General features: G+C 39.8%; 1 protein-coding gene across 2 annotated transcripts in view; it reads left to right on the top strand.

The window, feature by feature from the left end:
- The first annotated feature begins 868 nt into the window (after positions 1 to 868).
- Positions 869 to 14,865, top strand: part of SPG11 (SPG11 vesicle trafficking associated, spatacsin) — an 85,087-nt gene continuing 71,090 nt past the window's right edge. For both annotated transcript variants that reach the window (XM_012766686.3, XM_012766685.3), the window contains exons 1-6: positions 869 to 1,174; positions 3,029 to 3,213; positions 4,321 to 4,545; positions 5,877 to 6,078; positions 12,243 to 12,380; positions 12,554 to 13,002. In XM_012766686.3, coding sequence (XP_012622140.1) covers positions 918 to 1,174; positions 3,029 to 3,213; positions 4,321 to 4,545; positions 5,877 to 6,078; positions 12,243 to 12,380; positions 12,554 to 13,002 — 1,456 coding nt within the window. In that variant the 5' untranslated portion in view covers positions 869 to 917. The remainder of the gene's footprint in view (positions 1,175 to 3,028; positions 3,214 to 4,320; positions 4,546 to 5,876; positions 6,079 to 12,242; positions 12,381 to 12,553; positions 13,003 to 14,865) is intronic.

Raw genomic sequence — 14,865 nt, 5'->3', positions numbered from 1 at the left:
ATAAATATCTCCCTGTGACAAGAGGTGCTTGGTTCCATTTTGACAAACAAGGTCATGCATTTATCAACAAATACTGGAGTGCCTCTTATGCACCAAGCACTGTTTGAGGTACAAAAGTTACAGCGGTGAGCAATGCCAACGTCCCTGCTGTTTTGAAGCTTACAGTCTGATTGGATAGGAACTGACACAAAATATCAAATAGTGATAAATACTATGCTGAAAACAACAAAACTGGGTAATGAGAGACTAGAGTGAAGGGGACTGCAGATTGAATAGTGCAGGAAGGCCTGTCAATAGACGCTACACTGAGGCCAAACTGTTCCCAACATGGAAAAGAATGTGTTATGGTACTACCTTTCCAAAACGCCTACTCAATACCTTCTCTCACCTCAACCCTTTTGCTCCTCTCCCCCTCTGCTTTATCATCCTTCTGAGGAAAATCTCCGCCCCTTACCTACTCCTTCTCTCTGCCTGTTACAATGGGTATTATTTGACTTCATTCAGATCCACACCCTCATGATGGATCCGGACTGTAAACCTTGGTCTGTGCTACTAAGGAAATTGTACCACCCCAGAGCCTGTAAACAAATAATAGCACAATAAAAAGAGAGGTAAGGACCGGGTTCCCAGGGAGCAGGAGGCAGTTAGACTAAGAAGGCAAAGGATAGAGACACAGCGTGAGGATTTCAAGTGTTCTAAGCCTGGGGCAAGGGTAGAATGGCTTTGTGGAGCGGTCGGTACCGCTCCCCACCGGTAAGGAACGGAACAGGGCAGAGCCAGCCGAGCAACCCCCCCCCCCCGCCCCCAGCGAGTCACGAGATAGCACGAGAGCGGCGCGGCACACTGCGCATGCCCACGACGCATCAGGTTCCGGGCGGCTCGGGCGCAGGTGACCGGAAGGAACGGCCGCGGCCAAGATGGCTGCGGAGGAGGGGGCCTGGAGCGCTGCTTCTGCTCGCGGTGGTGGCCGCCCCGCGGCCAGGGAACGGATTCTACCCATATTGTTGGTGTCGGTCCCCGCCGAGGCGACGGGGCAGCTGGGTTCTCGGGCGCAGCTGCACAGGGAGCAGGAGGCTCTAGGGAGCCTGACGGCTGCGGGCAGCCTCCAAGTGCTTTCCTTAACGCCTGGCGGCCGGGGCGGGGGTGGCTGCTGCCTCGAGGGCCCTTTCCAGCAGTAAGTGCTGAGGGAGACTGGGGCAGAGTGTGGGGAGTTTGGAGCTCCGGCATATGGGTGGCGGGAGAGGGGTGACAGCCGTGGGAAATACCTCAGGGGCAAGCCCGGTCCCCTTTCAGAACTTGTCCCCCCAGCCCAAGGCGGAGCACTCGCCTTGTTGCATCCCCATACCCCTGCGTCCCTGTTCTGGGTGGGCGGAGGCGGTATCTCGCTTCTCTGCCACCTGCCGAGAACCCAGAATGGATCCCAGCTTAGTCGCTGACTCTTTCGTTAAACGTGGGATGACACGGTGTCACACCCATTTTCTTCTTTCAGTTGAATCAGATGATCCCCAGCTGACACCTAAACTTTGAATCAACCTTTTTCTTGTCCTTGGAACGAATAGCGTTTTCCTTCACATGCAGGCTTTCTTCAAGGACATATTTATTCAACAAATATTATGTGCCTACTGTTACCTAGGAGCAGTGCCTAAGAAGTTGAGAAAGACAGTTCTTACATGTGAGCCGTACATGATTTGGGAAGACAATTACAATAACGGATTACTTTGCACTTCTATAATTCCCCGTCCAAGACTTACAGTTTTACAACATAAAGTTTGGGAGTGCCCTCTGAGTATTTGGGTTCTTTTGAATTATATTATATTTTGAGACAGGACCTCCCTCTGTTGCCCCAGCTAGAGAGCAATAGCGTCATATAGCTCACTGCCGTGTTTCCCTGAAAATAAGAAAAGGTCTTATATTTATTTTTCCTCGAGAAGACACCCTAGGGCTTATTTTCAGGGGATGTGTTATTTTCCCCTGGAAGGCTCAGCTTGCAGCACGCAGAGGATGGCCAGGACCTGACAGGGGGAGCCGATCTTGTTGGTGTGGCTGCCTGCACCTTTCCAGTCACCTCTGGAATAGTAGCTGTCTCAGGGCAGATGAGAAGGGCTGCTCGTTTTATTTACCGCTCTGCTAGGAAATGCATGGGTTGTGCAGATAGCTGGGTAGCCAAGCCCATCACTAGGTCTTATGTTGGGATAGGGCTTATATTGCACAAATGCTTAGAAATCCTGCCTGGGCTTATTTTATGGGTAGGTCTTACTTTGGGGGAAACACAGTAGTAGAAATATTTTAGAAATTATCTCCTTTAAGACTTTGAGTAGCCAAAGGGTGTCTTACTTTGGTATCTCCTGGTGGGATAACAATGCTGATATAGAACATTTCTATCATCATAGACAATTCCATTGGACAGACATACTCTATAATATACCATTTTAGTCTTCAAAGTCTATAATTGCAAATAATTTCTTTTTTAAAAGGCTTTGAAAGCATTCAGCAAAAGCCTATTTTGTTAATTGTGAGCACCACCTCATAAGTAATACATATTTGATTGTTAATACTTATTCTTGATCATAACAGTTCTTTAAACATACCAGTCAGGATTTAAGATGAAGGAATAACCAAATGCAGTGGTTCACTCCTGTAATCCCAGCATTTGGAGAGGCCCAGGTGGGAGGATCACTGGAGCCCAGGAGTTGGAAACCAACCTGAGCAGCACAGACCCTCATCTCTACCAAAAAAAAAAAAAAAAATTAAAAAGATGAACGAAAAAAAGGAGCCATCATTTCTTGCTCTGAACCCCTTTTTTACTTGCTATATTATTGTGTTGGTGTGAAGGGGCAGAAGTGAAAGAAGTGGGGAAGGAGAGGGAGAAGAAGAGGGAAGTTCTAGAGCAGTTTACATTCTCTTAATTTGGAGTGTAGAATTAATGATACTAGGTGAGCTAAATTGGTGTCTACTGATTGTGCCTTTCTACCCCACCATTGTGGGTAAATATTGTGAATATAGATTATAATCTAATCTATTTTCTTAGGTTTGTGTGGGAGGATTCTCATAACAGCAATATACCAACCAACAAACCCAAACTGCTTGCTCTTAGTGAAAATTATGAACTGCTCATCTATGAGTTTAATTTAAAAGATGGACGATGTGATGCAACCATTTTGTATAGCTACAGTAGGGAGACATTGCAAAAGCTCATTGAAGATCAAGATATCAGTAAGTATCTACAGATGGTCTTTTAGCATATTTAAATTTGTGACATTGTCATATAATTTTATATATTTCAGGACAAGTTCTCATAGATATGAAATCAGGGAGGGAGATCTATATTGTCCAATATAGTAGTCACTAGTCACCTGAGGCTATTGAGCACCTGAAATGTGGTTAATATGAGTTAAGATGTACTTTAAGTGTCATATACATATCAGATTTTGAAGACTTATTACTAATAAAGTGAAATATTTTAACTTTTTTTATTGATGAAATATTTCAGATATGAACCAAATAATACATATCAGAATGAATTTTGCCTGTTTCTTTTCAGTGGCTACTAGAAAACGTAAAATTATATATGTGGCTCACATTATATTTTTGTTGGACAGTGCTGATCTAGACTGGTTACAAAGTTGTTGACTGTATCCTGTCCTGATGTCTGCAGGGAGCAGAAATCAAAGCACTCAGGCTTCTGTTTTTAAGGCAGTAACATACTCCCCATCCTTGATTATAAGGTTTCTTCTCTTTCTTTAAAAAAAAAAAAGTCTGGCCTGGTGCAGTGGCTCATGCCTGTAATCCTAGCATTCTGGAAGGCCAGTGCGGGAGGATTGGGAGGATCGCTTCAGTTCAGGAGACCAGCCTCAGCAAGAGCAGGACCCCGTCAATACTAAAAATAGAAAAACTTGAAGTCCCACCTACTCAGGAGGCTGAGGCAAGAGGATCACTTGAGCGCAGGAGTTTGCAGTTCCAGTGAGCTATAATGATGCTACTGGTGATGCTACAGGGTGACAGAGCTAGATTCTGTCTCAAAAAATTTTTTTGACTGTTCTTGTGGGGTCACATGGGTAAATTGGCTTTTTTAAATCTTACTTCTAGTGTGCTGTCAGACTTTGGCCATAAACAGAAGGAATCTGTGGGCCATCTTTATTCATCCTTTTATCTACCTCCCAATAACTGTTTACTTAGGTGGGTCTGAACAGTAACAGCTTAGAGTTGGACTAAGTTCAGTTTCTTTTTTGTTTTACCTATTTGTGTTATGTTTATAAAATTAAATTTACCAGTTGTAAAATTGTGACCATGTATTTGAAATAATATCCTTTTGTTTTCTAGGTATTCCCTTATTGTCTTTGAGAATTCTGTCATTTCATAATAATACATCATTATTGTTGATCAACAAATGTATTGTCCTATGCATTATTTTTCCTGAAAGAGATGCTGAAATTAGAGTACTCAACTGTTTCACACTACCCTTGCCTGCACAGGCAGTGGACAGGATTGTTGACACACAGCTCTGCAGAGAAATTCTTTTTGTTTTGAGTAGCTTAGGCTGGATCTGTATCCTTGGCAGTAAAGATGTTTATTCATACTGTAGGGGCAGAGAATACCTAGAAAGATGAGCCTTTTTAGAGTTTTAGTTTTGGGGGCTGGGATATAGGGAGAGTGGTTAGTTTTTCTGTAAAGTTTTTCAGGGAAAAAGATCCTCATAAACTTAAAATACTCAGGTATATTACTGTATATTCTATATGAATATTTTCTAGTATATACATAATTTTCATAGTCATTATCTTATCCATATGTAGTCATGTTCTTTTAAAATTGCATATGCTCTGCATTACCTATTTATTCAAAATGTACTTATTGAATATCTGCTATGGTGCTTGTTCCAGGAAGGATTGAAATGACTGCTTATGATGTGATTCATATTTTTTAATGTATAAATATAATCCACCTCTTATCTCTAATGGTGATTCCATCATATTAACAAATGGTTTGCTTAACCATTGTTAATTTGTTTTTGGAAAATATTGTGGGTCCTTTGTCTCTATCAGATCTACAGGTGTCATCAGCAAAATTATTTTGAAGATTTGGAAAATGACACCATATATGATTTTGGGCCTTTTATTTCTGAATTAAAAGAATGGTTTTTATATTTTAGGTGTATCATCTTTGCAAAAATATTGTAAATACTAGATTAACTTAATTTTCATTGCCAGGTTATAGCTGTGCTTTCCAACATTGTAGGCACTAGGTGTATATGGCTATTGAGCACTTGAAATTAGCTAGCATGGCTTAGGAACTGAATTCTTAATTTTCTTTAATTACTTTATATGTAAAAGCTGATACTCAATTCAGTTATTGGAGAACTTTTAAATATATTTGGAACAACTTTATTTCTGACTTTTAGCTATGAATTTTACAAAGTCTAAATTCAGATCAGGTAATTCCAATGAAAATTTCGTATCCAAATTGAGATGTGCTGTAAGTATAAAATACCTGATTTTGAACACTTATATGAGAAAAAGAATATACCAACTTTTATATTCATTACATGTTGAAATAATATTTTGGATATATGATATTGGTTACATAAAATATATTAAAATTAGGGTCTCCTAATCTCTTGGATAGCACTATTGGAAAATAGCAGTGTGTCAGGGCCTGGCACAGGATGGATCTTCAGCAAGTATTGTTGAATGAACTCTGTATCAGGTTGTTTATTGTGCCACCAACTTCATAGTCATCTGGTTATTATGATGGGGTTTGTCTCAATTTCTAATTATACCTACAATGTTGGAGCAATAAAGTCGATAGCTGTATCCTGTCCTGTGTTTTGAATGGTTAGACATACTTAGAAAACTGACATTTTCTTTAACTCTACCTCAAAGACATTTTTAACATTGTGGATGGTACACATGTAGCTCATGTGGATTTAGTACTTCACCAGGAAGATATGTGTAATGAACAGCAACAGGAGCCAGCCAAGATTTCTTCTTTTACTTCACTGAAAGTGTCTCAAGACTTAGATGTTGTGGTGATTGTCAGCTCCTCCAACTCTGCAATTGCTCTTAACTTAAATTTGTATTTCAGGTATGTAGATTACTGCAGTTTCTAATTTGAGGTAAATAATAATTAGAGCCACAGAGGTTAAAAAGGTACTTATTAGTTTTTTAATTTTTAACCAATTTTCTTTTTCTATTTAGTTGGATCATGTTCTAGCTATTACATAGTGAGGTAGTTACTATACTGTAGAATAATGCATACAAATTACCAGTGGCCTCCTATGTATTTCTGCATGTACATCAAAGTTTTGATTTTGATTTATATAATATGTTATATGTGGATTATGTCACATAAATAGAAGCAATCAAGATTTCACAATTTTAAAGCCCTTGGCTTTTAACCAGTTTGGTACGAGTATCCACTATAGTCGATAGCCACAGGTGAACGTGCACAGCCGAGTGTCGACTTTAGTTGATAGCCACAGGTGAACGCACACAGCAACTTTAGCTGATAGCCGTGACATGACTTTTCTAATTTTTCATTTATCAAAATAAAATTGTGAACGTTTAAAAATAACTTAATGAAAACATATATGTCTATGTTACCTATTCTGATTTACATTACAAGTAAAGCTGCCTATAAAGTAAAACAAGCTTTCAGTGCTTTAAAGCTTTCCTCATCACACAAGAGCAAAACAGATTCATCGTCAATGCACAGCACAAACTATCGTGCAGACTCTGAGTGCCGGCTGTGGGCAAGGTTTCGCGGCTGGTGAGCGCCGTACCGATGTGGTTAAATTCACTCACCTTGTGGTCCACATTAGAATAGGAGAGAAATGAGATTTACCCTGTGTTAGAATTGCTGCTCTGGCGTATGGTCCTGGCTGCCGCCGGGACCACTCTTCTCTTAAAGGACTTTGACAGGATGTATTCAGCTAGCTTTCTCTGGCTGAGTATTTCCCTTGGAGGTTCTGAATTTGTGACTGTCTAAATATATTAGTAATAACTGAGTGCGTGTTTGTGTTACTTTTTGATTTAGGTCTTCTAGTTGCTTCTAATTTTATAATGTTTGAGAGGAGGCACAGCAGCCTATTCATTGCAACTTGCTTATCTAAAAGTAGGCTAGGCCAGGCGCAGTGCATCACACCTGTAATCCTAGCACATTCGGAAGCTGTGGTGGGAAAATTGCTTGAGGTCAGGAGTTCAAGACCAACCTAAGCAAGAGTGAGACCTTGTCTGTACCAAAAATAGAAAAAAATTAGCTGGGCGATGTGGTGTGCGCCTGGAGTCCTAGCTGCTGAGGAGGCTGAGGGAGGAGGATTGCTTGAGCCCAGAAGTTTGAGGTTGCAGATGCCATTGCATTCTACCTCAGGCCATGATGGAGTGAGATTCTGTTGAAAGAGAGAAGTAGGAAGGGAAGAAAGGCCTGTTGCATTTATGACTTCCATTGAAAACTCTTAGGATTTTTGGTTTTACTAAATCCTTGAATAACTGGGAATGCTTTTTGATGAGTTTTATTGCTTATTATTTGTCTTACAAGAAAGGATAAATTCATCTTTATCTACCAGAACTCTTTACAGCTGTGATGTTTTCATTTGCTTTAAAAAAGACCTTTTAATTTTTTAAAAAAATCTTTGAGCAGAGATGATTAGCACCTTCTCAGATTGTGCTCTTGTTTATCAGTAGACCATTTTTACTGATGGAACACACCCTGTATGTGTAGAGTTATCTCTTGATCATCCAGTTGGAAAACAATTTGGTAAGGAGGGAGGAAAGCCTATTCAGCTACTCCTTCCATCTGTAATTTTATACTCATTTCATAATTTTTCTCTTCTCTGAACTTTTGTAGCACTTCTGCTTTGAACCACAGTTTAGCACTTAGTCATATAGTCTTACATTATTTCCCAACTTTTTTCATGTTTCCCATAGAGTTTATAAGCTCCTTAAGAACAAAAATTTGTGGTTTCTTTTTTCATTTCATTGTCAGTGACTTTTTTTTTGTTTTCCAGTTTACTTTAACTGTCCACTCCCATAGGCATACCCTGGGCTTGAAATTGCTCCTCCCCGGAATTCCTACTCTACACATCTCACTCTCTGATCATAACTTCCCAAACTTTCCAGCTTACTCAAATACTGCACTTCACTTGTCATCTGACCTCACTGGAACTTCCAATCCATTGATCTTCCATTCTCCACCCCCCTCCATTCACTTCCCTCTCTTTCCAATTTGTTCTGGCAAAATCTCAACCCTGAATGAAACCTTTATTCTGCCTTCTCAGTGCTGCCTACTGTCAAGGAATTGAGCACTTGTGAGAAAACTACAAAGGAAAATTGATACCACTGTTTTACATTTACCATCTTCTGTTGGTCTCTCAATTCCATGGAAATTGGACAATGATTTTTCATGAGCCTATTCTTTTTTTTTTTTTTTTTGAGACAGAGTCTCGCTTTCTTGCCTAGGCTAGAGTGAGTGCCATGGCGTCAGCCTAGCTCATAGCAACCTCAAACTCCTGGGCTCAAGCGATCTTCCTGCCTCAGCCTCCCGAGTAGCTGGGACTACAGACACGAGCCACCATGCCTGGCTGATTTTTATATTATATATATTAGTTGGCCAATTAATTTCTTTCTATTTTTATGGTAGAGACGGGGTCTCGCTCAGGCTGGTTTTGAACTCCTGACCTCGAGCAATCCGCCCGCCTCGGCCTCCCAGAGTGCTAGGATTACAGGCGTGAGCCACCGCGCCCGGCCCCATGAGCCTATTCTTTACAACAGTGTTTTTAAACCTTCTTTATTTTCTTCAAACTTCCATTCATTTCTTTATTCCCAACTTTTCTTAGATGACCTTTCCTTCTACTTTATAAAGGAAGTAGAACCCATCTATGGGAGCTCTGTTGGTTTCTCAGTTCCCCTCTTCCTATGAAGGCCCATCCCTTGTGCATTAGATCCCATTCCTTCTCTCTTCAGGGACCTTTCTCTATTTCTTCTCTTTCCAATACAGTGGTCTCCCCTTACTTATGGTTTTGCTTTCCATAGTTTCAGTTTCTCACAGTCAACTGCAGTCCAAAAATATTACATACACTAAGATATTTAGAGAGAGACTGCATTTGCATAACATTTATCACAGTATATTGTTATAGTTGTTTTATTTTATTATTAGTTATTGTTGTTAATCTTATCGTGCCAAATTTTTAAACTTTTCAAAGGTATGTATACACAGGAAAAAACATGGCACAGTTGACCCTTGAACAACTTGAGGACTTGGGATACCAACTCCCGCACAGTCGAAAATCTGTGTGTAACTTGACTCTCCCAAAACAATTAATGATAGCCTACTATTGACTGGAAGCCTTAACAATAACATAAACAGTCAACACATCTTCTGTATGTTATATGTATTACATATTCTTACAATAAAGTAAAGGAAAAGAAAATGTTATTAAAATCATAAGGAAAGCACATTTACATTACTGTACTGTATTGATACTAGAAGTTTATGTCATCTGTTAACAAGATGAATCAATCATCTGTCTGAGGTAGGAAGGCAATTGCAGCTGCAAACCTCAATTTATAGTACACATCCAGCAATTTAACTTTTTCTTGTAATGTCATGACTTTTCTCTGCTTTTTGGGAGCACTTCTAGCATCTCTAGTGGCATTTTGTATGGGTCCCATGGTGGTAGTCACGATTTTACAGTAAGGCACTAAACATGATGAAAAATACTTGAGAACTGTGAGAGTTCACTTTTTACTGCAATACACAATTTACTAGAGAGAGGAGCTACTAACATGGAAATGATTAGTGTCACATAGTGTTTTAACCAGTAACTTCAAACACTTGATCTCACTGCAGTAGCAACAGGAGGTGGCTATGAAATTAAGACAGCAGTACAGTATATGTTATAGTTAATTTATGCAGTTAGGATTTAATACTGTATCTTCACATTTGTTTGCATATCTTTTGACTGAATGGCACTATATATTGTCCGTGTGTAAGTTTCTATTAACTTTTTATAATAGATTTGAGCATATTTTATGGTAGTAAATGATAAAACAGACTAGTATTACATATATTTTATGCACTCTTGATATACTTTTTTCTTAATTTTTTGATATTTCTAAACTACCCATTCATCTGAGTTTTTACAAGTTGTTGCAAATCTCCAAAAAATTTTCCAATGTATTTATTGAAAAAAATCTGCATATAGATGGACCTGCAATGTCCACCACACATGTATTGTTCAAGGATGAACTGTATATGTAGGGTTCAGTACTATCTTAGGTTTCAGGTACCCACTGTAGATCTTAAAATATATCCCCCAAGGATAAGTGGGGACTGCTGTATCTCCAATCTCTTTTTGGTATTAGATCCACATCTAGTTAAGTACCAGGTCCTAGCTATTCTACTGCCTAAATGTTTCTTGAATCTGTCTACTTTTCTCAACTCCTCTGTCATTAATCTATACCACTATCATCTCTTATCTGAACTACCTTAATAGCCTCCAAATTGGTCTCCCCATGTCTGTTCTTACTCCCTCAAATCCATCCTCCATATAGTAGCCAAAATAATGTTGTTAAAATGCATATATTATCAGAGGTATAGCCTAGCATTAACATCTAGGGCAGGTCATCATTTTTTGGTGGGGGAACTACCTTATCATGCAGCCTCTCATCTTATTTTCACTCTGCCTTCTCTAACTTTTCATCATTGCCCTCGTGCATGTTATGTCAACACATTACCTTTAAATTGTTAAAAGATTAATATTTAATAATTTCATTGAAGGTGATTAAATGCTTCCCCTTCCTCCCCTTTCTACTTTTCTGCATATGATCATATTGTTTCCTGCTCAAAACCCTTCCTTCAATTCACTTTTCCCCTCAAGATCTGTTGCCCAGGCTAGAGTTCAGTGGCACAATCACAACTCACTTGTAACTTCAAACTTCTGGGCCCAAGTGATTCTTCTGGCCCAGCCTCCCAAGTAGATGAAACTACAGGTATATGTACCCCATTTTGCCCTGCTAATTTTTTGTTTTGTAGGGACAGGGTCTTGCTATGTTGCTCAGGCTGGTCTTGAGCTCCTGGGCTCCAGCAACCCTCTTGCCTCAGCCAACCAAAGTGCTAGGATTATAGCCATGAGCCACTACACCTGGCCAAAAGTTAAACATTCTTTTTTTAAAAAATGTTTGATTATTATGGGTACATAATAAGGTACATGTGATGTTTTGGTGCAGGCATACAATGTATGTTAATTAAATCAGGGTAATTGGGGTATCCATCATCTCAGGCATTTGTCATTTCTTTAGTCCAGAAGGCCTGAGCCATCTTCCAGTCGTATTTCATTCTACTCTACTGCTCATTCACTATGCTTTAGCCACTCTGGCCACCTTTGTTTCTCAAATGCCACAGGCCTCCTTCTACAAGTGCTTTCCCACCTGTATACACACTCATACTTTGCCTTCTAGTTCTTATGCATTCCTCTGCTCTCAGCCTAAGTCTTACTTTGTGGTGGCAGTATAGTAAGTGATTAAAACTCTGGGCTTTATGGTCACAATGATCTTGTTCAAAGTTGCTCTGAGCCTTAGTTTCCATATTTATAAAATGTGTCTATATTTACCTCAGAGGGTTGCTGAGAGGCTTAAATAAGAGTGTGCAGGCCGGGCGCAGTGGCTTACGCCTGTAATCCTAGCACTCTGGGAGGCCAAAGTGGGCGGATTGCTCGAGGTCAGGAGTCTGAAACCAGCCTGAGCAAGAGCGAGACCCCATCTCTACTATAAATAGAAAGAAATGAATTGGCCAACTAATATATGTAGAAAAAAATGAGCCAGGCATGGTGGTGCATGCCTGTAGTCCCAGCTACTTGGGAGGCTGAGGCAGCAGGATTGCTTGAGCCCAGGAGTTTGAGGTTGCTGTGAGTTAGGCTGACGCCACAGCACTCACTCTAGCCTGGGCAACAAAGTGAGACTCTGTCTCAAAAAAAAAAAAAAAAAAAAAAAAAAGAGTGTGTAAAGTATTTAGCACAACATCTGCAATATAGTAGACAGTAAGTGCTCTTTATGTTAATCACCCTTACAGAGTTAAATTCTTGACATTGACTTTGTCACTGTGGTGTAAGCAAGGGAGATAAGTTCCATTCAGGGGAATTTGTTGTCTATATTGTTCCTTCTCTGTGGCCTTATTTTTAATAGAGCAACAGTAACACAAATTTGGGTTTTATCATCATTTTTTACTGTGGCTACCATTATTTTTAAATGTAGGCAATACCCAGGACACCTACTGTGTGAAAGACTGCTAGAAGACCTTCCGATTCAAGGACTGAAGGGGATAGATGAAGATGATCCTGTTAACTCTGACTACAACATGAAACTGACCAAGTTTTCCTTCCAGGTTGATAGGTACAGAAACTTCCTTTTGATTTAGTTTGTTATTATCATTTTTTATCATGCTGACACTATACCTTTTAAAGATCTTTACTTGGTGGGTCTTTTATGTGTGTGTGTGCCCTGGTTTAGTGTTTTACATAATGTCTTTCACTGTAATAGATGTTAAGTGCTACCCTGTCTTCCAGGTCTTGGAAAGCACAGCTATCATCGTTAAATGAAACAATAAAGAGCTCCAAGCTGGAGGTTTCCTGTTGTGCTCCATGGTTCCAGGATATTTTGCATTTGGAGTCCCCTGAATCTAGTAACCACAGCACCAATGTGCCAAGCTGGGCTTTTATTCCACAGGACATAATGCATGGGCAATACAGTTTTCCACAGACAGATCATGCCAAGACCAGTGATCCAGGAAGATCATGGAAGATAATGCACATCGGTGAACAAGAGGAACTCGTCGAGTTGAAATGTGTGTCTGTGACAGGATTCACGGTATTGTTTACTTGGACAGTGGAAAAGACGGGCTGCAACATTGTTCTCTGGGATTTGGAGACCCAGGGCATGCAGTGTTTTTCCCTTGGCAAAAAGTGTATTCCTGTAGATAGTAGTGAAGACCAACAACTGTGCCTCATTTTGACAGGTGAGAATGTCTTGTATCAGATTGAAATCCATTGCTGAAAGGTATGCTTTCTTAATGTACCAGGTGTCCCAAAAATCCCCATACATAGGGAAAATGGGAAATTGTAGCTAAATGTACCTTTACTTACAGAATATTCATTACACAATTTTTCCTTTGTATGGAGATTTTTGGGACATTCTGTATTTTACTTCTGTTGCCCTGTTGCCTGCACATGCCTACTCTTGCTGCTAAGTGATAATTGTGCATGGAGGAAATTTGGTGTTACTTAAGAGTAACAGTGCCTCTTATATTTGTTTTTTTTTTTTTTTTTTTTGAGACAGAGTCTCACTTGTTTCCCAGGCTAGAGTGAGTGCCGTGGCGTCAGCCTAGCTCACAGCTACCTCAAACTCCTGGGCTCAAGCGATCCTCCTGCCTCAGCCTCCCAAGTAGCTGGGCTACAGGCATGCGCCACCATGCCCGGCTAATTTTTTCTATATATATTAGTTGGCCAATTAATTTCTTTCTATTTATAGTAGAGATGAGGTCTCGCTTTTGCTCAGGCTGGTTTCGAACTCCTGACCTTGAGCAATCTGCCCGTCTCGGCCTCCCAGAGAGCTAGGATTACAGGCGTGAGCCACCACGCCCGGCCTATATTTGGTTTTTTTTTTTTTTTTTTTATTTTGGCATATTATGGGGGTACAGATTTTAAGGTTTCAATAAATGCCCATTTCCCCCCCTCCCCCCAAAAGTCTGAGTCTCCATCATGACCATCCCCCAGATGGTGCACATCTCACTCATTATGTATGTATATACCCGCCCCCCTCCCCCCTCCCACCTTCCCAATACCCTATTACTGTAGCACCTGTGTGTCCACTTAGGTGCTACTCAGTTAATACCAGTTTGCTGGAGAATATATCTGGTGCTTGTTTTTCCATTCTTGGGATACTTCACTTAGTAGTATGGGTTCCAGCTCTAACCAGGAAAATATAAGATGTGCTATATCACCGTTGTTTCTTAGAGCTGAATAGTACTCCATGGTATACATATACCACATCTATATTTGGTTTTTAATTAAGGTTGTTTCTGTCCAGCCAAATGCTGAGATACTAAGAGAAAGCTTAAGGGAAAGGAAGGTTGGTTTTTAACCCAGAGAGTCTTCATTTGACTTCAGTCTCTACAAGTACAGGCTGTTCATGGGTCATGTATGAACTGAATATTTATTTTGTTTGGCTTGCATTAGGCTTTTAAAATAGATTTTATTTATTATAAACATGCAGAATTAGAAGATTTCACGCAAAATCTGAATTTCCTGCTGCTGTTACTGAAATAAAGATAAGCTCATGCAACATGAGCTTGCATTCCTGCCTAGTAGCTTATGGGTTGGAGCTGAGTTTCAGTTGTTCTCCTAGATGGGCCATTTTATTTCTGGTTAGGTTTTTCTTACACTTTTCTCATCACCTGCTTGGCCCCTGTAGGAATGGGACATTTTGATACATCACCTATGCATTTAGTCAACGTTTATTCCATAATCTCCTACAAAGGTATTGAATGCTGTGATTGAACTAATAATATGTTTCTTCTTCAGTACCCAAATTTTGGTAATCATGTATTTCTGTGTGTCAGGAATATGCTATTAATTGTTTTATTTTAGTAAACCAGAAATCTGACATCTCTATAAATAATTAAAAGTTCAAGGTATTGATTGTGCAAGATAATATTAAGTGTGAGATTTAGTGCTGTTTCATAAGATACATTGTTCTTATGAGAATTTGCCTTGTCAATGTTTCAAAAACAAAACTTTTCTTTAAAAATGTTGAAAAACCAAGATGAGTTAAAGTAAATAATATATAAAGATATATTTATTGGACCCCTTAATAGTACATG

The sequence above is a fragment of the Microcebus murinus genome, chromosome 6 (genome assembly GCF_040939455.1).
Source record: "Microcebus murinus isolate Inina chromosome 6, M.murinus_Inina_mat1.0, whole genome shotgun sequence".
NCBI classification, from domain to species: Eukaryota; Metazoa; Chordata; class Mammalia; order Primates; family Cheirogaleidae; genus Microcebus; species Microcebus murinus.
This window is presented reverse-complemented; position numbering and strand designations above follow the sequence as displayed.